This window comes from Schistocerca americana, chromosome 9 (genome assembly GCF_021461395.2).
Source record: "Schistocerca americana isolate TAMUIC-IGC-003095 chromosome 9, iqSchAmer2.1, whole genome shotgun sequence".
Classification (NCBI taxonomy): domain Eukaryota; kingdom Metazoa; phylum Arthropoda; class Insecta; order Orthoptera; family Acrididae; genus Schistocerca; species Schistocerca americana.
This window is the reverse complement of record NC_060127.1, coordinates 138,968,349-138,984,813: the sequence shown is the minus strand read 5'-3', so window position 1 is coordinate 138,984,813 and position 16,465 is coordinate 138,968,349. Positions and strand designations below refer to the sequence as shown.

The 16,465-nt window shown below is 42.1% G+C and overlaps 1 protein-coding gene across 1 annotated transcript in view; it reads right to left on the bottom strand.

The window, feature by feature from the left end:
• Positions 1-954: 954 nt before the first annotated feature.
• LOC124550744 (cytochrome P450 4C1-like) overlaps positions 955-16,465 on the bottom strand; it is a 140,788-nt gene continuing 125,277 nt past the window's right edge. The window contains exon 6 of the mRNA XM_047125467.1: positions 955-1,392. Coding sequence (XP_046981423.1) covers positions 955-1,392 — 438 coding nt within the window. The remainder of the gene's footprint in view (positions 1,393-16,465) is intronic.

The window sequence follows — 16,465 nt, the reverse complement described above, 5'->3', positions numbered from 1 at the left end:
AGAGTGGTTCTATATGCTGGAATCCTGCGCAGAGGCACGTAGGAGACCTAAAAGTCTGGATGGTGTGTGGCTGATAGAGACTGCATTGCTTTCCAGGTTCTCACAGTAGCAATCTGGGGAAAAAGTGAAAGCACCACAGAACAATGTTGTGAAGTCCTATAGATCCAGGAGTGTGGTGTATAATCATATTTACTAGGATCCAGCAGAGGCACTTGGCTTTGTTTGAGATTAATACAATCCTTTTAATTAAATATCTTTATTTCTAAAAGACAGTATTACATCTCCAAAAAAAAAAAAAAAAATTACTGGCTACCAGCAACTACCTCTACAACCTCCAAAATTTGAACTTACAAAACCAGAAAAATAAAAATGTTCTCAAGTTAGCAGACCTTTGCAAAGGCAACAGACATGTCGTCGACCATACTTCACTGTATACACGATCTTACAAGTAGTTACGACTGAAGTTACTGGAACGCACAAAAAACAATACTCTTATTAGAGGTCCCAAATTTATTTAGTGTGTCGTTTTGATTTTAATGTTAGTATAAGTTCAGTCTTTCGAGGTGAATGACTATGGTGATAGTTGTAGGCGGGCATGCAGATTTAGGAGTTTCAGATGCATTTGTAGACAGACGTACTATACCATGGAAAATATCAATGAAGCTACAGACCATTAAGCTTTCTAGACTTAATGGTCTGTAGCCTGACGGAGAGCACATTGTCCTCTGACTCATGCCAGTGGCTGTGCAGCAGGAAGGTGAAGTGTCTCAGGATAACGGCCTGGTTAATCTTAATTTTCAGGGTGGCCAAATGTGCTGGAACCACACAGAAACTTGAAGGAGACAGGGTGTTCACTGACAGAGTGAGTGTTGTCATTCTCAGGAGTTTTGTGCCAGGAATGAAAACCGTCTCAAACTTTGGCCAATATTATAATCAGCAATGCTGAGAGTGGTCCTATGTGCTAGGGCCACCCAGAGGCATGCATGACACTCTGATTGGTTTGATGGGGTTTAGGCTCAAGGAGAGCGCGCAGTTCTCCAGGTCCTCCCGCTGGCTACATGGCAGGAAGCGGAAGCGCCTCAGTATGTCTGCCAGGTAGACTTTTAGCTGCAGTCGGCTATACTGGGAGCCCACACAGTTGCGCGTGCCCAATCCAAATGGCAGGTAGCTGCATGTATGCTCTTTGCCAACACGGTCCTCCAAGAAGCGTGATGGGTCGAACCGCTGTGGGTCCGGGAAGAACTGTGGCAGGCGGTGTGTGAGTAAGGGCATCACGAAAAGCAGTGCCCCCTTAGGAACCAACACACTCCCTGGAGACCCTCCAGACAGCCAGAGGTCCTCTGTGGCCACCCGAGGGAGTATCGGGACCATTGGAAACAGCCGCAGTGTCTCCTGTAGGTTATACCAGAGGAGAGTGAAGATACACTGATCCAAAAAAAAGTCGCAATGCAAAAAAGTATTAATGTAGAGTAATGAAATTTAGGGAATACATTTGTCTAGCTAATACATTTAAGTGATTAACATTGCTAGATCACAGATTAATCTAAGCACGAGATGACCCATTGCAAATGTGAAATACTGATATATTAATAATAGACTTAACGGTCTGTAGTGTGATGGTGAGCACATTGTCCCCTGAGACAGCCAGAATGTTGAATGGAAGTATGCAAACGTGCACGCGTTGTATTACAGATGCCAAATTTTAATTTTTGGGTTAGAGTTTCATGTTTGATGCACTTCGACGGTCAATACAGATATGGTTAATGCTGGTTGTGGATAACGTTGTAGATCTTGTCCGATGATGTCACATATGTGATCGATTGCAGACACATCTCGTGAATGAGCAGGCCAAGGCAACATGTAGACATTCCGTAGAGCATACTGGGTTACAACAGCTGTATGAGGGCGAGTATTATCCTGTTGGAAGACGTCTCTGGGAATGCTGTTCATAAATGGCAGCAGAACAGATCGAATCATCAGATTAACGCACATATTTGGAGTCAGGTTGCGTGTGATAACCTTGTGAGTGCTAATGGTGTCGCATGAACGTGCACTGCTGACCGTAACTCAAAGTATAGGTCAGTGGGTCTATCACTCTAATAGGTTGGTTTCAGGCCCTCAACTAGCCTCCTCCTATCCAATACACGGCCATCAGTGGCATCAAGGCAGAACCATCTTTCATTAGAAAATAGTCTAGCATGCTGTTCAACGAACTCTCGCTTGACACCATTCAAGTCGAAAAATGACGGTGGTTTGTTGCAAGGGGAATGCACACTGCAGGTAGTCTGGGTCGGAGTTATCCTGGAAGTAGAACATTTCTAACAGTTGCGACAAAATCGTTGTCAACTGCTGTTCAAGTTGCTGTTTGCAGATTCAGTATGATACGCCAGAGCTATATGCTGAACACGATGGTCTTTCCTCTCAGTAGTGCCACGTGGCTGTCCTGAGGGGCGGTCTTCTTGCGACTGTACGTTCTCGTGACCACCGCTGCTAGTAATGAACTACTGTGGGTGTATCCCTGTCCAGCCTTCAACCAATATCGCAGAAGGAACGCCGACCTTGTCATAGCCCTATTACTCGACGTCATTCACAGTCTGTTTACAATGCCATCTTATTCGCCTGAAAGGCGTTCTTGACCGGCATCACCTCACTACGTCCAATACGTCCAATCTTAACGGCAACTAGTTCTCACGACCCTTTCAGCGTTTATTTAAAGTGAACCTGAGTTGTAGCCTCATAGTGGCGGTACTGGATCCACACTGATGCGACTGGAGCAAAATTTTAACAGACATCGTATTTGACATGTGGAATCACACGTACCAACTTTCGTTTATGTCGCATAACTCCTTCTTCGAGCTGCAGTTTTTTTTCCATCATTGTAGGGTATCACGTCTTAGTTTTGGATGGAATACAAGTCTTTAGCTGCAAGTGCGTTAAATACGAGTATACAGTTAGTCGCTACATTATGTCGTGCAGTTACGAACATGTTCTCTGGGCACAAACGTCCAATACCGCTGCCGACTACAGGCCAGAAGCTTACTGTAGCAGCAGCTGAGACGACGGGATGCGATGCGACGGGAGGAGGTGTGGGGGTGGACCGTCCTTCACCTCTCTCCCTGCTCCCTTCTGTTCCAGAGCTGCCCATGGTGTGTTGTTGACTATCTGTATCAGTTCCCTCCTAGTACAATTCTGTGCCACGCTGTGTGTGTGGTTGCCAGTCTCCATTTGTCTTTTATTTACAACTTCAGTTCCAAAGGGGGAAATTCTTGTGAAACACGAATTCAGACTTAATGTCTCGTTAATAAACATGAAGAAATCTGGAAACCCCTGCCGCTGACAATGTTTTAAAGTAAAAAATAATAAACACATTTCAGATATTTCACACATGGTATCAATAGTAATAGCCCACACGTGTGGCAGATCCTGAAACCACAGTCACACAAATGATGAACATAATCTATATTATTCGTGAAGAGTCAGTACGCTGAAAACCTGTAATAATTTAGTGTATTTACATCACTCGAATCTCATCAACAGATTTACAATGTTGACATAACTGGCTAAATGAGAAACTTTCTGTAGTAATGTGTATTAATCAGCACTAGAGTGCATCGATATATACAACTGAGTCTCTGCTGCATTACTGTTGCACGCATACCTCTCGGCAGTGGGCACTATTAATTATCATCAGTTTCATATTGTGACCAATATTCGTGGCTGCACGCGAAAATAGGTGCTGCAAGTACACGGTGTTTCAGAAAGAACGACTTGATTTCAATATTCCATATTTATTGACAAAAACATACTCTGAACATGGGATGAATTGTAAAATACTCAAAAAAGATTGTAGTTACAGCTATCCTATTACAAACGCTGCATGTGTGAATCAGCAGTAGCATTAACAACATCTAGACGAGAGCTAAATTCAACATAAACTTTACATAATGTATCTGTTTTGTACAGAAGTCGTAGTAGATGTTATTTTGTTGATTACTTCTTCTTTGGAACGAGCTAAAGGGGAGATGAACACGCTTTTCGTCTCATATCCCCACAAGACAATATCATGGGATCACGTTTGGTACCTTGATGCCAAGAACACTGAACAGTGGCTCGGTGTTCCCTCTAGATATTGGTGCTCCTGCCGGTAGATAAATAGACCATTTGTTACAGCATAGGTAAACGATAAAGATTTTGTAAATATTTTGAATTTCATCCGATGTTTGTATTGTCCGCAGCTCGTGGTCTCCCGGTAGCGTTCTCGCTTCCCAAGCACGGGGTCCCGGGTTCGATTCCCGACGGGGTTGGGGATTTTCACCTGCCTCGAGATGACTGGTGTTGTTTTGTCGTCTTCATTATCATCATTCATCCCCATTACGGTCGGAGGAAGGTAATGGCAAACCACTTCCACTAGGACCTTGCCTAGTATGGCGGTGTGGGTCTCCCACATCGTTCTCCTATGCTCTGACAAGGAGTATGGGACTTCATCATCATCATATTTGCATTGTAATATTATCAAAAAATATGGAGTTTTGAAAGCAGGTCATTCTTTTTGAGATACCTGTATAACGCATAGTGTTATAGTTTTCTCTCTTATCTCAAATAATTTCAGAATTTTGCTTCACATATCGCGTTATTGCGTATTGTTGATACTCCTGGCCTAAAAGATGGTGTTTCGCTTGCTTCCACAAGAAAATCGGCTGGTGTTTGGGTCAGGGTGTCACAGTGCCCTTTTAAACTCTTGATTTATGATTTGAAAGTAATCATACAAAAAGAACAAATAATGATAAGAAATTATCATACAGATGAAACAATACTTTTCTGGAAAGACTGTTCGTAAGAAACGATTACCATGAGTACGCCAGAAACAACGAGGTGCAAGTGAGATTTCCCATAAAAATGAGATAAGTGCATCTACAGCAAAGTAAGGCATCTAAAATTGTTGTGGCAAAGGGATGCAAGTGAAATACCACTCTTTGCCGCTCACTGGTGATCGAAAAGGAAACTAGTTACAAGATCTCACGAGACAGCTACGTTGATATAGGCCTATACTGATTTTCGATGTGGCACGTTATTCAAGTAATCTTTCTATGACACATGAGAGATAGAAGTGACCCAGATGATGAGAAATATATTCAGTAATGGGATTACGCAGTAAACAGTACTCTTTCTTATTCTGTTTCACTACAGTAAGCCACAAAAGGCATAGTATTCACATAGCATTACTAAAACGTTTTGTTATAACTCTAAAAAGTAATTTTATGATAACTGAATCGATAAAAACCTATGATAAAGCATTATAGAGAAAACGTCAATCACTTTCTTCTTAAATCACGATGTTCTGGGAGCAATGGGATACAAGTGCACATAAACTTTTACAATTTATGATCCAAAACTGATGTTTTATGTTAACCTGTTACTCCAACATGCTAGAAAGTATTTTTGTGTCTAATACACACAAAAAATAGAACTTCCACTTTGTAATCTCAACAAAATTCCGAAACCTTGTGACCTTTAACTGAAGTTCTTTCTAAACAAGAAGAAGTGTACTCATACTCCTTTGTTTCTGACCCACTCCTATAAATTAAAAGAGTAAATACAATTCAGTGAGAGTTGGCTATGAAACATGTTCAGTTTCACAATGGTCTTACAGTTTCTAAAATATCTTAAAAAATACGACATCAACATACAAAACACAATCTTAATGTCAAGAGTCACAATGTTACTTACCATCGCCTCGCTGCTAAGAAGTAGTCAGCTGAGGCAGAGCTGAGGCTGTGAGGTGGCTTGTTGGCGTAAAATGTATACCTGTGTGTGTGTGTGTGTGTGTGTGTGTGTGTGTGTTTCTGTGCACTGATCATTTTGGAAAAAATTAAGGCACTAATTGGCTTAACATGAACTACACAAAGTCCGATTTCACTTAATCTTTTAGTGCAAATGCAAATAAAAAGCAATATTGGGCTGGTAATAATACCAATTATATTTTCTAGTGTACAATATGATGCATCATTATCTCTTTTGCCCCCCCTCTCCAAATGGTACTTACTAAGGTGAAACATTACTTAAGAACTTGTAAAAACACTGGATAACAATGAACCACCAGCCAGGTCGCTCGTAGCCAGAGCCAGAACCTCTGTTGCTCCACTGTTCGTTAGGTCGCGCGCCCGCCAGCAGTCGCACTGTTGCGGACATGAAATGAAACCTCCATTGCCCATTAGCAGGCAGTTTTCTACTTCTCATGTTATTTACAGACACATTACTTCATCTACGGTATTATGTTAAAATAACTGATGGCTGTAACACAAGCAACAATATGGTTATTTAAATTACCACTGTTTCTTGTAATTATTAAATCAACTTGTTGTTAGATGCATGTGAAAAATGTTATGATGCTGTGGAAACATTTACTTTTATTAATGGTCATACTACTCATCAGCAAATTTTTGTAATGCTGATCAGAGCATTTAAAAGTCTTTATTGACTAACACAGGTGCACCAAAGTATTTAAAAGTTTTTATTGACTAACACATGCGTAAGATGGTTATATCACAGCAGAACTGATCTCATATGGTGTGACAGTTATCTTTTTCTGGCCAGGTACACCCTTCCTTAGGCAATGTCTGCCTTCCAACTGTAGTTCATTTGAAGAAATTTTGATAAAAAGACAGCAGTAGAAATTTACTACTTCACAGATCAAACACTAGCCTGTGTAATGTGGAAGGCCATGTGAATCGTTCATCAAAAGCCTTGCAGATTGGGAAATCTAATCCCAATCAAATTAAGGACTTCGGTACCATTCGAGATTTCCTGGTACAAACACGTCTTACTTTGGACGAAAACGTCAGAAATAGTACTAAGACAAGTTTTAAGGGTATTGGTAAAATTTCAAACAATATTTCCCTGCTCTATCTAGGAAAAGACAATAGCTTTGAAATCCACATGAAGTGTGAACTGAAGTGAGCAGTTACTCGAAACTTACAATGACTAAGTTGCAGAAAATAAGTCTCCGTCGCTGGTAAGTTTCTGGTTAAGCTTAAAAACAAAAATTCCAATGCTACTGAATGAGGCAGTAATAAGTTTATTACCCGTCTCGTACACATACCTGTGTGAACATTCTTTTCCTTCTTACATGCACATAAAAATTAAATCCAGAAATAGACTTGACACTGAAAGTCATTTGAAACTGTCCTTCCTTCCGTGGTTCCTGATTTCAAAATTATGTCAACTGCAAAGTAGGTGTATCCTTCTCATCGAATTCCAAGGATGGGCTGAGGCAGTCAGTTCCATAATGAAAACTTTATGATTAACAGAACAGTGTAAGATACTTTCAAAAAATGGCTCTGAGCACTATGGGACTTAACATCTGAGGTCATCAGTCCCCTAGAACTTAGAACTACTTAAACCTAACCAACCTAAGGACATCACACACATCCATGCCCGAGGCAGGATTCGAACCTGCGACCGTAGCGTTCGAGTAAGATACTTTAATATTTCATACAAGAGCTAATCATTGTGCAATAACTTCATCAGCTGGTACAGCTGAGCTCAACTACCGGCGGTGCAGGCAACAGGAGCAGCCAGCTGCAGCCTGGCTCGGGCTTGTAAATGTGGTGCAGTGCATGGCTCTCCCAGCTACACTGCAGTCTTGACCAAGGTGTTGTATGACATTCCCAGCGTTGTGTCTGGTGGACTTCCCTTTTAACTGACGTCCAAGCAAACTGCGCCTGAATAGTTTCCCACCCCATCCAGTTGTGGCAGACTTCTGGGCTACCACAGTGATACAGTCGAGATTAAACAACAGACACAGAACTGCAAAGTATGAAGCACTGGAGGTGAACCAGGTGTATCATCTGCAAGTAAATCAATGGGAATGGCTACCAAAGAAGGGGTATCTGTCTTGCTCGTGGCTCTTACTGACAGAGAAGATATTCTCATGGATTATCCCGTGAGCACAACAGGACTCACACACAGTGCTGCCAATGCTCCCACTCCAGAATCAACACAAAGCAAAAAGCAAATCACATTCCTCGAATAATGAGCTATCAAACGAAGGGGTAAGTAAATTTTCTCAAAGACATTAGGCATTCCATGAAATGGAAAGTTGTCTCCATCTCCAAAGGCGACACAGTGAAGTACCAGCTGTACAACTATGAGGATTTTCGATTGGTTCTCAAAGGTAGACAGAGACATGCAACACCACACTTACGACCCTGAGCTTTATAAAATCCTCCAACATGAACTAAAGGAACTAGGATTTAACACATAAATTGTAGTCAGGATGCACGAACCTGTGAAAAAGAGACAAGACAACAAGGGTAAAACACCTGTATTCATTGCAGAAGTCGTGAAGGCCGACAATTTCTCAGATGTCTAAATGATCATGCACCTACTGTATCATACAGAGAGAGAGGTAGACACACCCAGCGCTACAGATGCTAAAGGTTCAACCACTTTTCATGCAAGTGCCACACAGACCCCCTCTGTCTAAAATGCAGAAGCAGCTACTTCACCAATCACTGTTTGAAAGTGACAGTAGAGTGTAAACTGTAAAGAGTCGCACCCAGAAAGTTATAGGGAATACTCATCTTGGATCGAAATGTCGAAATCCATGAAGTCCAAAGAGAGACCGAGAGATTAAGCCGGCCCCAAAGCAGCCCCTGCTCTCAACAGGTGAAATTTTCCTCTGCTGGGAAACAGAAATCAGTAACAGCAAGTGGTGACTGCAGCGCAACCTGCTGCTGCACCCACCGCTCCTACCCCCACCACTGCTCTCCCTTCCACTCTCACCACTGCGCCCACCATAGAGGACGACAATGTGCCGCCTCAGTCAGCTCACAGCCTGCAGATGAGAACCACAACTAGTCCTACAGATGGAACGTCCAACACAATCACATTGCCTATCTGCCAAACAATTTCAACATTGGCAAAATAGTTACAATTGTGGAAACTAAGATGGAGCAGCTCATGACTGTCCCAGACAATCTGTTAAAGTTTATGATTATTTGCGCAGCAGTGATGCCATTCTTTAGTGGATTTTAATGCTAAGTCATACCTCACCATTGTAAATTTTAAAGCAGATGGCATTCAACACCAGATTTATTCATAGACAACCATGCGATCGAGACTGCACTAGTAAACGAGAATCACCTTTAACCTCATAACAACCTTAGGATTAGAAACTATACTATGTATAGAAATGATATATCAAATCATTTCAAAGGGGGAAGCCAGTCTCAGTTGATAATAGGTTATCCCATAGGCAGGTAGAGATACCCCACCTACAGAGGATTGAGGCCACAGGTAGAAACAGGAGTACATAGGACGACTGTCACTCTAGTGGCAGCCTACCGTCCTCCTGGTGGCACAATTCCCCAAGTAGGTTTAGAAACGCTATTAGTCTTAGGTCAAAGAGTGATTATTGGAGCGGCTTAAACTCGAAAAATATGGCATGAGGTTGTAGTACTGGAAACGACAGTGATATCTTGGTAGAGGAAATTAATGATGCTAACATCATAGCACCAGCTGACAGGGGGATCACCGCCAGTCTCGCACAAGAAGTCAAGGTCAAACTAACTAAACACACCCTCCACATCTACATCTACATGGATTCTCTGCAAATCACATTTACATGCCTAGCAGAGTTTCGTCGAAACACCTTCACAATTCTCTATTATTCCAGACTCGTATAGCCTGTGAAGGAAACGAAAACCTATACCTTTCTCTGCGAGCACTGATTTTCCTTATTTTATTATGGTGATCGTTTCCCCCTGTTTAGAACGATGTCAACGGAATATTTTCGCATTCGGAGGAGAAAGTTGGTGATTGAAATTTCGTGAGAAGTTTCCATCGCAACAACAGCGTCTTTGTTTTAATTTCAAGATTTGAAACATGGCTGAAACAACTGTTGAAATTCTTCACAGTAAATGATAACAGCCAAATAGTTGCAGGATAAAAATTTATTAAAATTCTTGACCACAGTTTCGGTATATCTAAATAGACCTTCATCAGAAGTAAAATACACTAAAATCACATCTTGCACAGGAGATACATAACAACAATCGTGCCAAAGGCGTCGCCAGTAGTCAAAACATCATCTCCATTTATACAACATAATTATGGACAGAGGGTTGATGTGAACACAGCGTAGCATCATTATCTCGAATATTTCACAGGCGAGATAATGATGCTATGCTGTGTTCACATCAACCCTCTGTCCATAATTATGTTGTATAAATGGAGATAATGTTTTAACTACTGACGACGCCTTTGGCACAATTGTTGTTATGTATCTCCTGTGCAGGATGTGATTTTAGTGTATTTTACTTCTGATGAAGGTATATTTAGATATACCGAAACCGTGGTCAAGAATTTTAATAAATCTTTATCCTGCAACTGTTTGGCTGTTATCATCTACTGTGAAGAATTTGTTTTAATTGCCTCCACCCCAAAATCGTGTATCATTTCAGTGACATTCACTCGCCTATTTGCGATAATACAAAACGTGCTGTCCTTCTTTGAACTTTTACGATGTACTCTGTCAATCCTATCTGTTAAGGATCCCACACTGTGCACCAGTATCCCACAAAAGGACGGACAAGCGTAGTGTAGGCACTCTCTATAGTAGGTTTGTTAAATTTTCTAAGTGTCCTGCCAATAAAACGCAGTCTTTGGTTAGCCTTACCTACAACGTTTTCTGCCTTTCTTGAATATTGGTGCGACCTATGCAACTTTCCAGTCTTTTGGTACGGATCTGTCGTCGAGCGAACGGTTGTATGTGACTGATAAGTATGGAGCTACTGTACTAGCATACTCTGAAAGGAACAAAACTGGTATACAGTATGGACCCCAGGACTTGCTTTTGTTAAGTGATTTAAGTTGCTTCACTACTCCGAGGATATCTACGTCTATGTTACACATGTTGGCAGCTGTACTTGATTCGAATTCTGTAATACTTACTTTTCTTTGGTGAAGGAATTTCAGGAGGATGTGTTTAGTAACTCAGCTTCGGCAGCACTGTCGTCGATAGCATCTTCATTACTATCTCGCAGAGAAGGCATTGACAGTGTCTTTCCGATAGCATACTTCACATACGACCAGAATGTCCTTGGATTTTCTGCCAGGTGTCGAGACAAAGTTTCGTTGTGGAAATTATTATAAGCATCTCTCATTGAAGTCCTCGCTACATTTCGAACTTCTGTGAAAGTCGCCAATCTTGAAGATTTTGCCTCCGTTTAAATTTGGCATGTTTTTTTCGTTCTCTCTGCAACAGCGTCCCGACCCGTTTTGTGAACCGAGGTGGATTAGCTCCGTCGTTTGTTAATTCATCTCATATAAATCTCTCAATCGCTGCCCATACTATTTCTTTGAATTCAAGCCACACCTGATCTAGACTTACATCGTTAATATCGAAGGAGTAGAGGTTGTCTCTCAGGAAGCCGTCAAGTGAATTTCTATCTGCTTTTTTTGAATAGGTTTATTTTTCGTTTATTTTTGAAGGACTTGGCGCTATAATATTCAGTATCGCTACGACAACCCTGTGTTCACTAATCCCTATATCCACTTTGATGCTCGTTATTACCTCAGGATTATTTGTTGCTAAGATGTCATAACCGTTTACTATTCATGTAGGCTCATGAACTAACTGCTCGGAATATTTCGAGAGAATGTGTTTATCACAATATTGGATGAAGTTTTACGCGTACCTCCGGAGTTAAACATGTATTTTTGCCAATGTATCGAGGGTAAATTAAAGTCACCACCAAGTATAATTTTATGAGTCAGGTAGGTATTTGCAGTTAAATTCAAGTTTTATTTGAAATTTTCAGCAATTATATCACCTGCACTGGAAAGACGGTAAAGTGATTCAATTATTAATTTACTGCAGATGGCGAGAATGACGTCTGCCAACACTAACTCACAGGAACGATGTACTTCAATTTCTTGTCGAGATAAACTACTTCTAACAGCGACAAGCACGCCACCGCCAACCTTTCGAAATACATTCAGGTTCTTCGTAGAAATTTCGGATGAACTTATCCCTGGCTTTAGCCAGCTTACAGTGCCTATAGCGATTTGAGCATCAATGGTTTCTATTAGCGCTTGGAACTCTGGCACTTTCCCAACACAGCTACAGTTGTAAAACTGTTATACCAATGGTTCCTGTATCTATGCTCTTCCTGTGTTCAGCCTGCACTTGACTAAAGCTTTTCTTGTGTTTTTCCGAGACCCACTAACCTAAAAAACCGCCCGTTCTACGCCACACAGCCCCTGCTAACCGTAAAGCCGCCTCCTGCGTATAGTGGACGGACCTGTTCAGCGGAACCCGAAACCCAACCACCCTACGGCGCAAGTCGAGGAATCTGGAGCCTACACGGCTACAGAACCTTTTGAGTCTCTGATTCAGACCCTCCACTCGGCTCTGTACCAGATGACCACAATCGATCCTTTCGACTATGCTGCAAATGTTGAGCTCTGCTTTTATCTCACAAGAAACACTGGCAGTCTTTCTCATTTCTGTTAGCAGCTCCAAACCAGAGAGTATCTCTTCTGATCCAAAATGACACATGCCAGTGGTGCTGACGTGAGCCACCACCTGCTGTTTGGTGCACCCTACGCACATCATGGCGTCCTAAAGGACCCGTTCCATGTCTGGAATGACTCCGCTCAGTATGCAAACAGAGTACACATTGGCTTTCTTCCCCTTCTTGGTAGCCATGTCGCTAAGGAGCCCCATAACGCGCCTAACATTGGAACTCCCAACTATAACAGAGAATAATCCATGAAAATTCTGGAGGATTATAAAATCCCAGTGAGAAGCACTAAAGAGTATTAAATCACTCCATGGCACAGGCTACGCAGCCCATTACAAAGCTGAGGCAATGGCAAATAATTTCCAGCGCCAGTCCGAGAACACGTTTTTGACTATGACACCGAAAACTACGAAGTGGAAGTCGGGTGATTAGTCAGAAGAACACATAGAAGAGTATCATAAACCTCAGTTCCGCCAGTCAGTTGTGAAACATTCAGCTCAACCATAGAAGCATTCGTAACTCCAAACCTACTGGTACCGATGGCGTTAGTCCACCTCAACTCAAATATCCTCCACTCTTAGCCAAAGTTTACCTGACCTCCATCTACAACTCCTGTCTGGACTGCATTATTTTCGTACAACCTGGAAGCCAAAGTCATCAACCTCCAGGAAAGAAATAAAAATTCCCTCTTTCCACAAAACCACAGACCCATATCCTTCCTAAGCTTTCTCACCGAGCGAGGTGGCGCAGTGGTTAGACACTGGACTCGCATTCGGGAGGACGACGGTTCAATCCCGCGTCCGGCCATCCTGATTTAGGTTTTCCGTGACTTCCCTACATCGCTCCAGGCAAATGCCGGGATGGTTCCTTTCAAAGGGCACGGCCGACTTCCTTCCCCGTCCTTCCCTAATCCGATGAGACCGCTGACCTCGCTGTCTGGTCTCTTTCCCCAAAACAACCAACCTAAGCTTTCTCAGAAAAGTCCTTAAACGCTTAATTATCACATCATCGCAAACCTTCCTCAACGACAGGCAGGTCACTATCTCCTAACACTGTGGCTTTCGTGCAGGGCATTGCACAACAACCCAGGCCAGTCTGGTGGATAAAGAAATGTGCAAGGCCATGACAGAAGGGCATAGCATGGCATTGGTCTTCTTGGACACCGTGAAGGCCTTCGACCATGTTAATCACAATGGCTTAATACATAAACTTAATGAAATCGGCTGTCTCCTCCACATAATCAAAATTCTGGCATCTTTCTTAAGTAATAGAAATTTTTTTATCAGCTTGGACAAGTACAAAAGCAACATAAAGGCACAGATGCAGGAATACCCCAGTGTTCTGTCCTGGGCCCCATACTACATAGCATCTATATTAATGATATCCCCGCACAAGGCAACAGTCATCTCACACTCTTTGCAGATGATACAGCTGTCTATGCCAGTCACGCAAACTCCAATTACATCGCCACTCGCCTGCAGCGGCGCCTTGAGCAAATTACTTAAATGTGCAACTTCTCGAAGATCAAGACTAATCTCTAAAAGATTCAGCGCCATAGTGTTCACAACCAGGAGGAGACCAACCAGCCATCAGCTCTCTCTAGACAGGCGGGATTTCCCATGGTGTGAGTCGGTAAAATATTGATCACAAACTACTTTGGAGCTTACACATTACTGATACATGTAACTGGGGTTTCGGGTAGGTTTCATCAGTTTTACTCGATGCTCAAGAGCAATGGGTTGACAACAAAAGCCAAACTGTTAATTTGGAAGACCATAATACTTCGAACTAAACTGTATGGTTGTGAGGTCTTGGGCACAGCTGCTGATATCTACACAAGCTACAAGTGCTTCAAAACAAAGTACTTGCAATCATTAGAGATGAACCCTGGTTCATTCTCAATATACACATAGACCAAGACACAAACACGCCATCCATCACATCTATCATTAAAAAAAAGTAATGAAACTACAACAAAACAGGCACATCACAATTTCATCTCACCTCATCAGTAGGTACAGACCCAAATCACATTAACTATAAAGCACCCTAAGAATATTATCGCTCACCAGGTTCGAGTATAAAACACAGTACATAGCGACAATAGACTTAATAATATACTAAACACAAAATTCAGGAATATACAAAGAAAATACACATTTAACGAAAGCCTCATTCTCAACCTTTACTTTAGACGGAATGTATTAGGCATAGACATCTACAAGTCAGTCAGTGACCCCATTGTATGGTAGTGACTTCCTCTTTTTTTGTTTAGATTGTATGTCATCATTTGTTGTGACAAAGTGGAAACTACATGCAATAGCATATTTAACACTTTCATATAAGTAAGAAAAGATAGTTGCTATGCACTCAAAGTCACCCAACATTATAGTGCTTCCATGCTAGAGTATTAATTTTATCCCCCACTACAAAACGTTTGACGCCTGATGCTGATGATGCTAAGCAGGAAAGGCAGTGATGGTTAACACAGACTAATATGCGCTCTGAACTGACATAGTATTCTAAAGGCTCACTACCATTACCCCAGACAAGTTTCTAAATGTTCCAAATAGCTCTAACTATTTCTGTTTCCAACAAGTCACATTGTCACAGTGCAGCAAAATTCTAAGTGATTGCAACTCCCCCATATTATATTATGAGGGGGCAATGATGACCATTTGACGAAGTAACTGCCACTATTACCCTAGATAGTAATAGATAGGGCAATGATGGTCAGCCGACAAGGTGACTGTCAATACTTTGCATATGCATGTACCTCAACTTTTCGAAATATGACATACTGGAAGATTGCATCATTGTACATATGCAGATGTCAGCAACTCTAATCATGATGTCAACTAAACATGTTCAGGCTAGTTCTGGGAGGTTGTGAGTTGTTCCAACAAGCAAGAGTTATTATACCTGGAGTCACTGATGTCGCTGATGAAGATTAAGCGCATTCTGTACACCGGTTCGGTAATGCTCTCTTGTGGTAAGCCTGAAGTCTCTTTCGTGTCTCTAGATTTCTCTCCGTTAAGAAAAATACACTGTGTTCCCTGTCCGCCCCCGTTAGCTGAGTGGTCGACACGGTGGAATGCCACGCCGATTCCCGGGCTGGGCAGGAGATTTTCTCCTCTCAGGGACTGGGTGTTGTGTTGTCCTCATCATCATTTCATCGCCACCTGCGACGTGCAAGTCGCCCAATGTGGCGTCGAATGCAAGTACCTGTCCTCGGGGGCCGAACTTCTCCGACTGCGTGACTCCCTGCCCACAATGCCGCACGCTCATTTCATTTCACTGTGTTCTGTTTGCTAGGATCTTTTCAGATCATGAGAAAGACGACCTGATATTTCGTACAATCGTATTTTGTTTATGAAACAATGGTGCCGAAAAGTATCGCACACCTTCTGGAAGTGGTAGTACATGGCGTTGCCTGAGCTGCAGTATCTGCCGCCTTCTGACTCTCATGCGTTGTTGCTGTGTTCTTCATTCCAGAGCCCGGTTTAATGCAGCTCACCATCCTACCCTATCCTGTGCAGGCCTCTCCATCTCTGTGATACTACTGCAACCTACATCCTCCTGACTCGACTCAGTCTGTTCGTCTCTTGGTCTTCCTCTACGATTTTTACCCTCCACGCTTCCCTCCAATACTACACTGGTGATCCATTGATGCTTCAGAATGTGTCGTACAAGACATTCTTCTAGTCAAGTTGTGCCACAAAATTCTTTTCTCCTCACTTGTATTCAGCCCCATCTCGTTAGTTACCTGATCTACCCTTGTAACCTTGACCATATTTCTGTAGCACCACATTTCGAAATTTCTATTCTCGTCTTGTCTAAATTATTTGTCGTACGTTTTTCACTTCCGTACATGGCTACACTACATACAAATACTTTTGTTTCCCTTGCTGCTTGCTCAATATACAGATTGAATAACA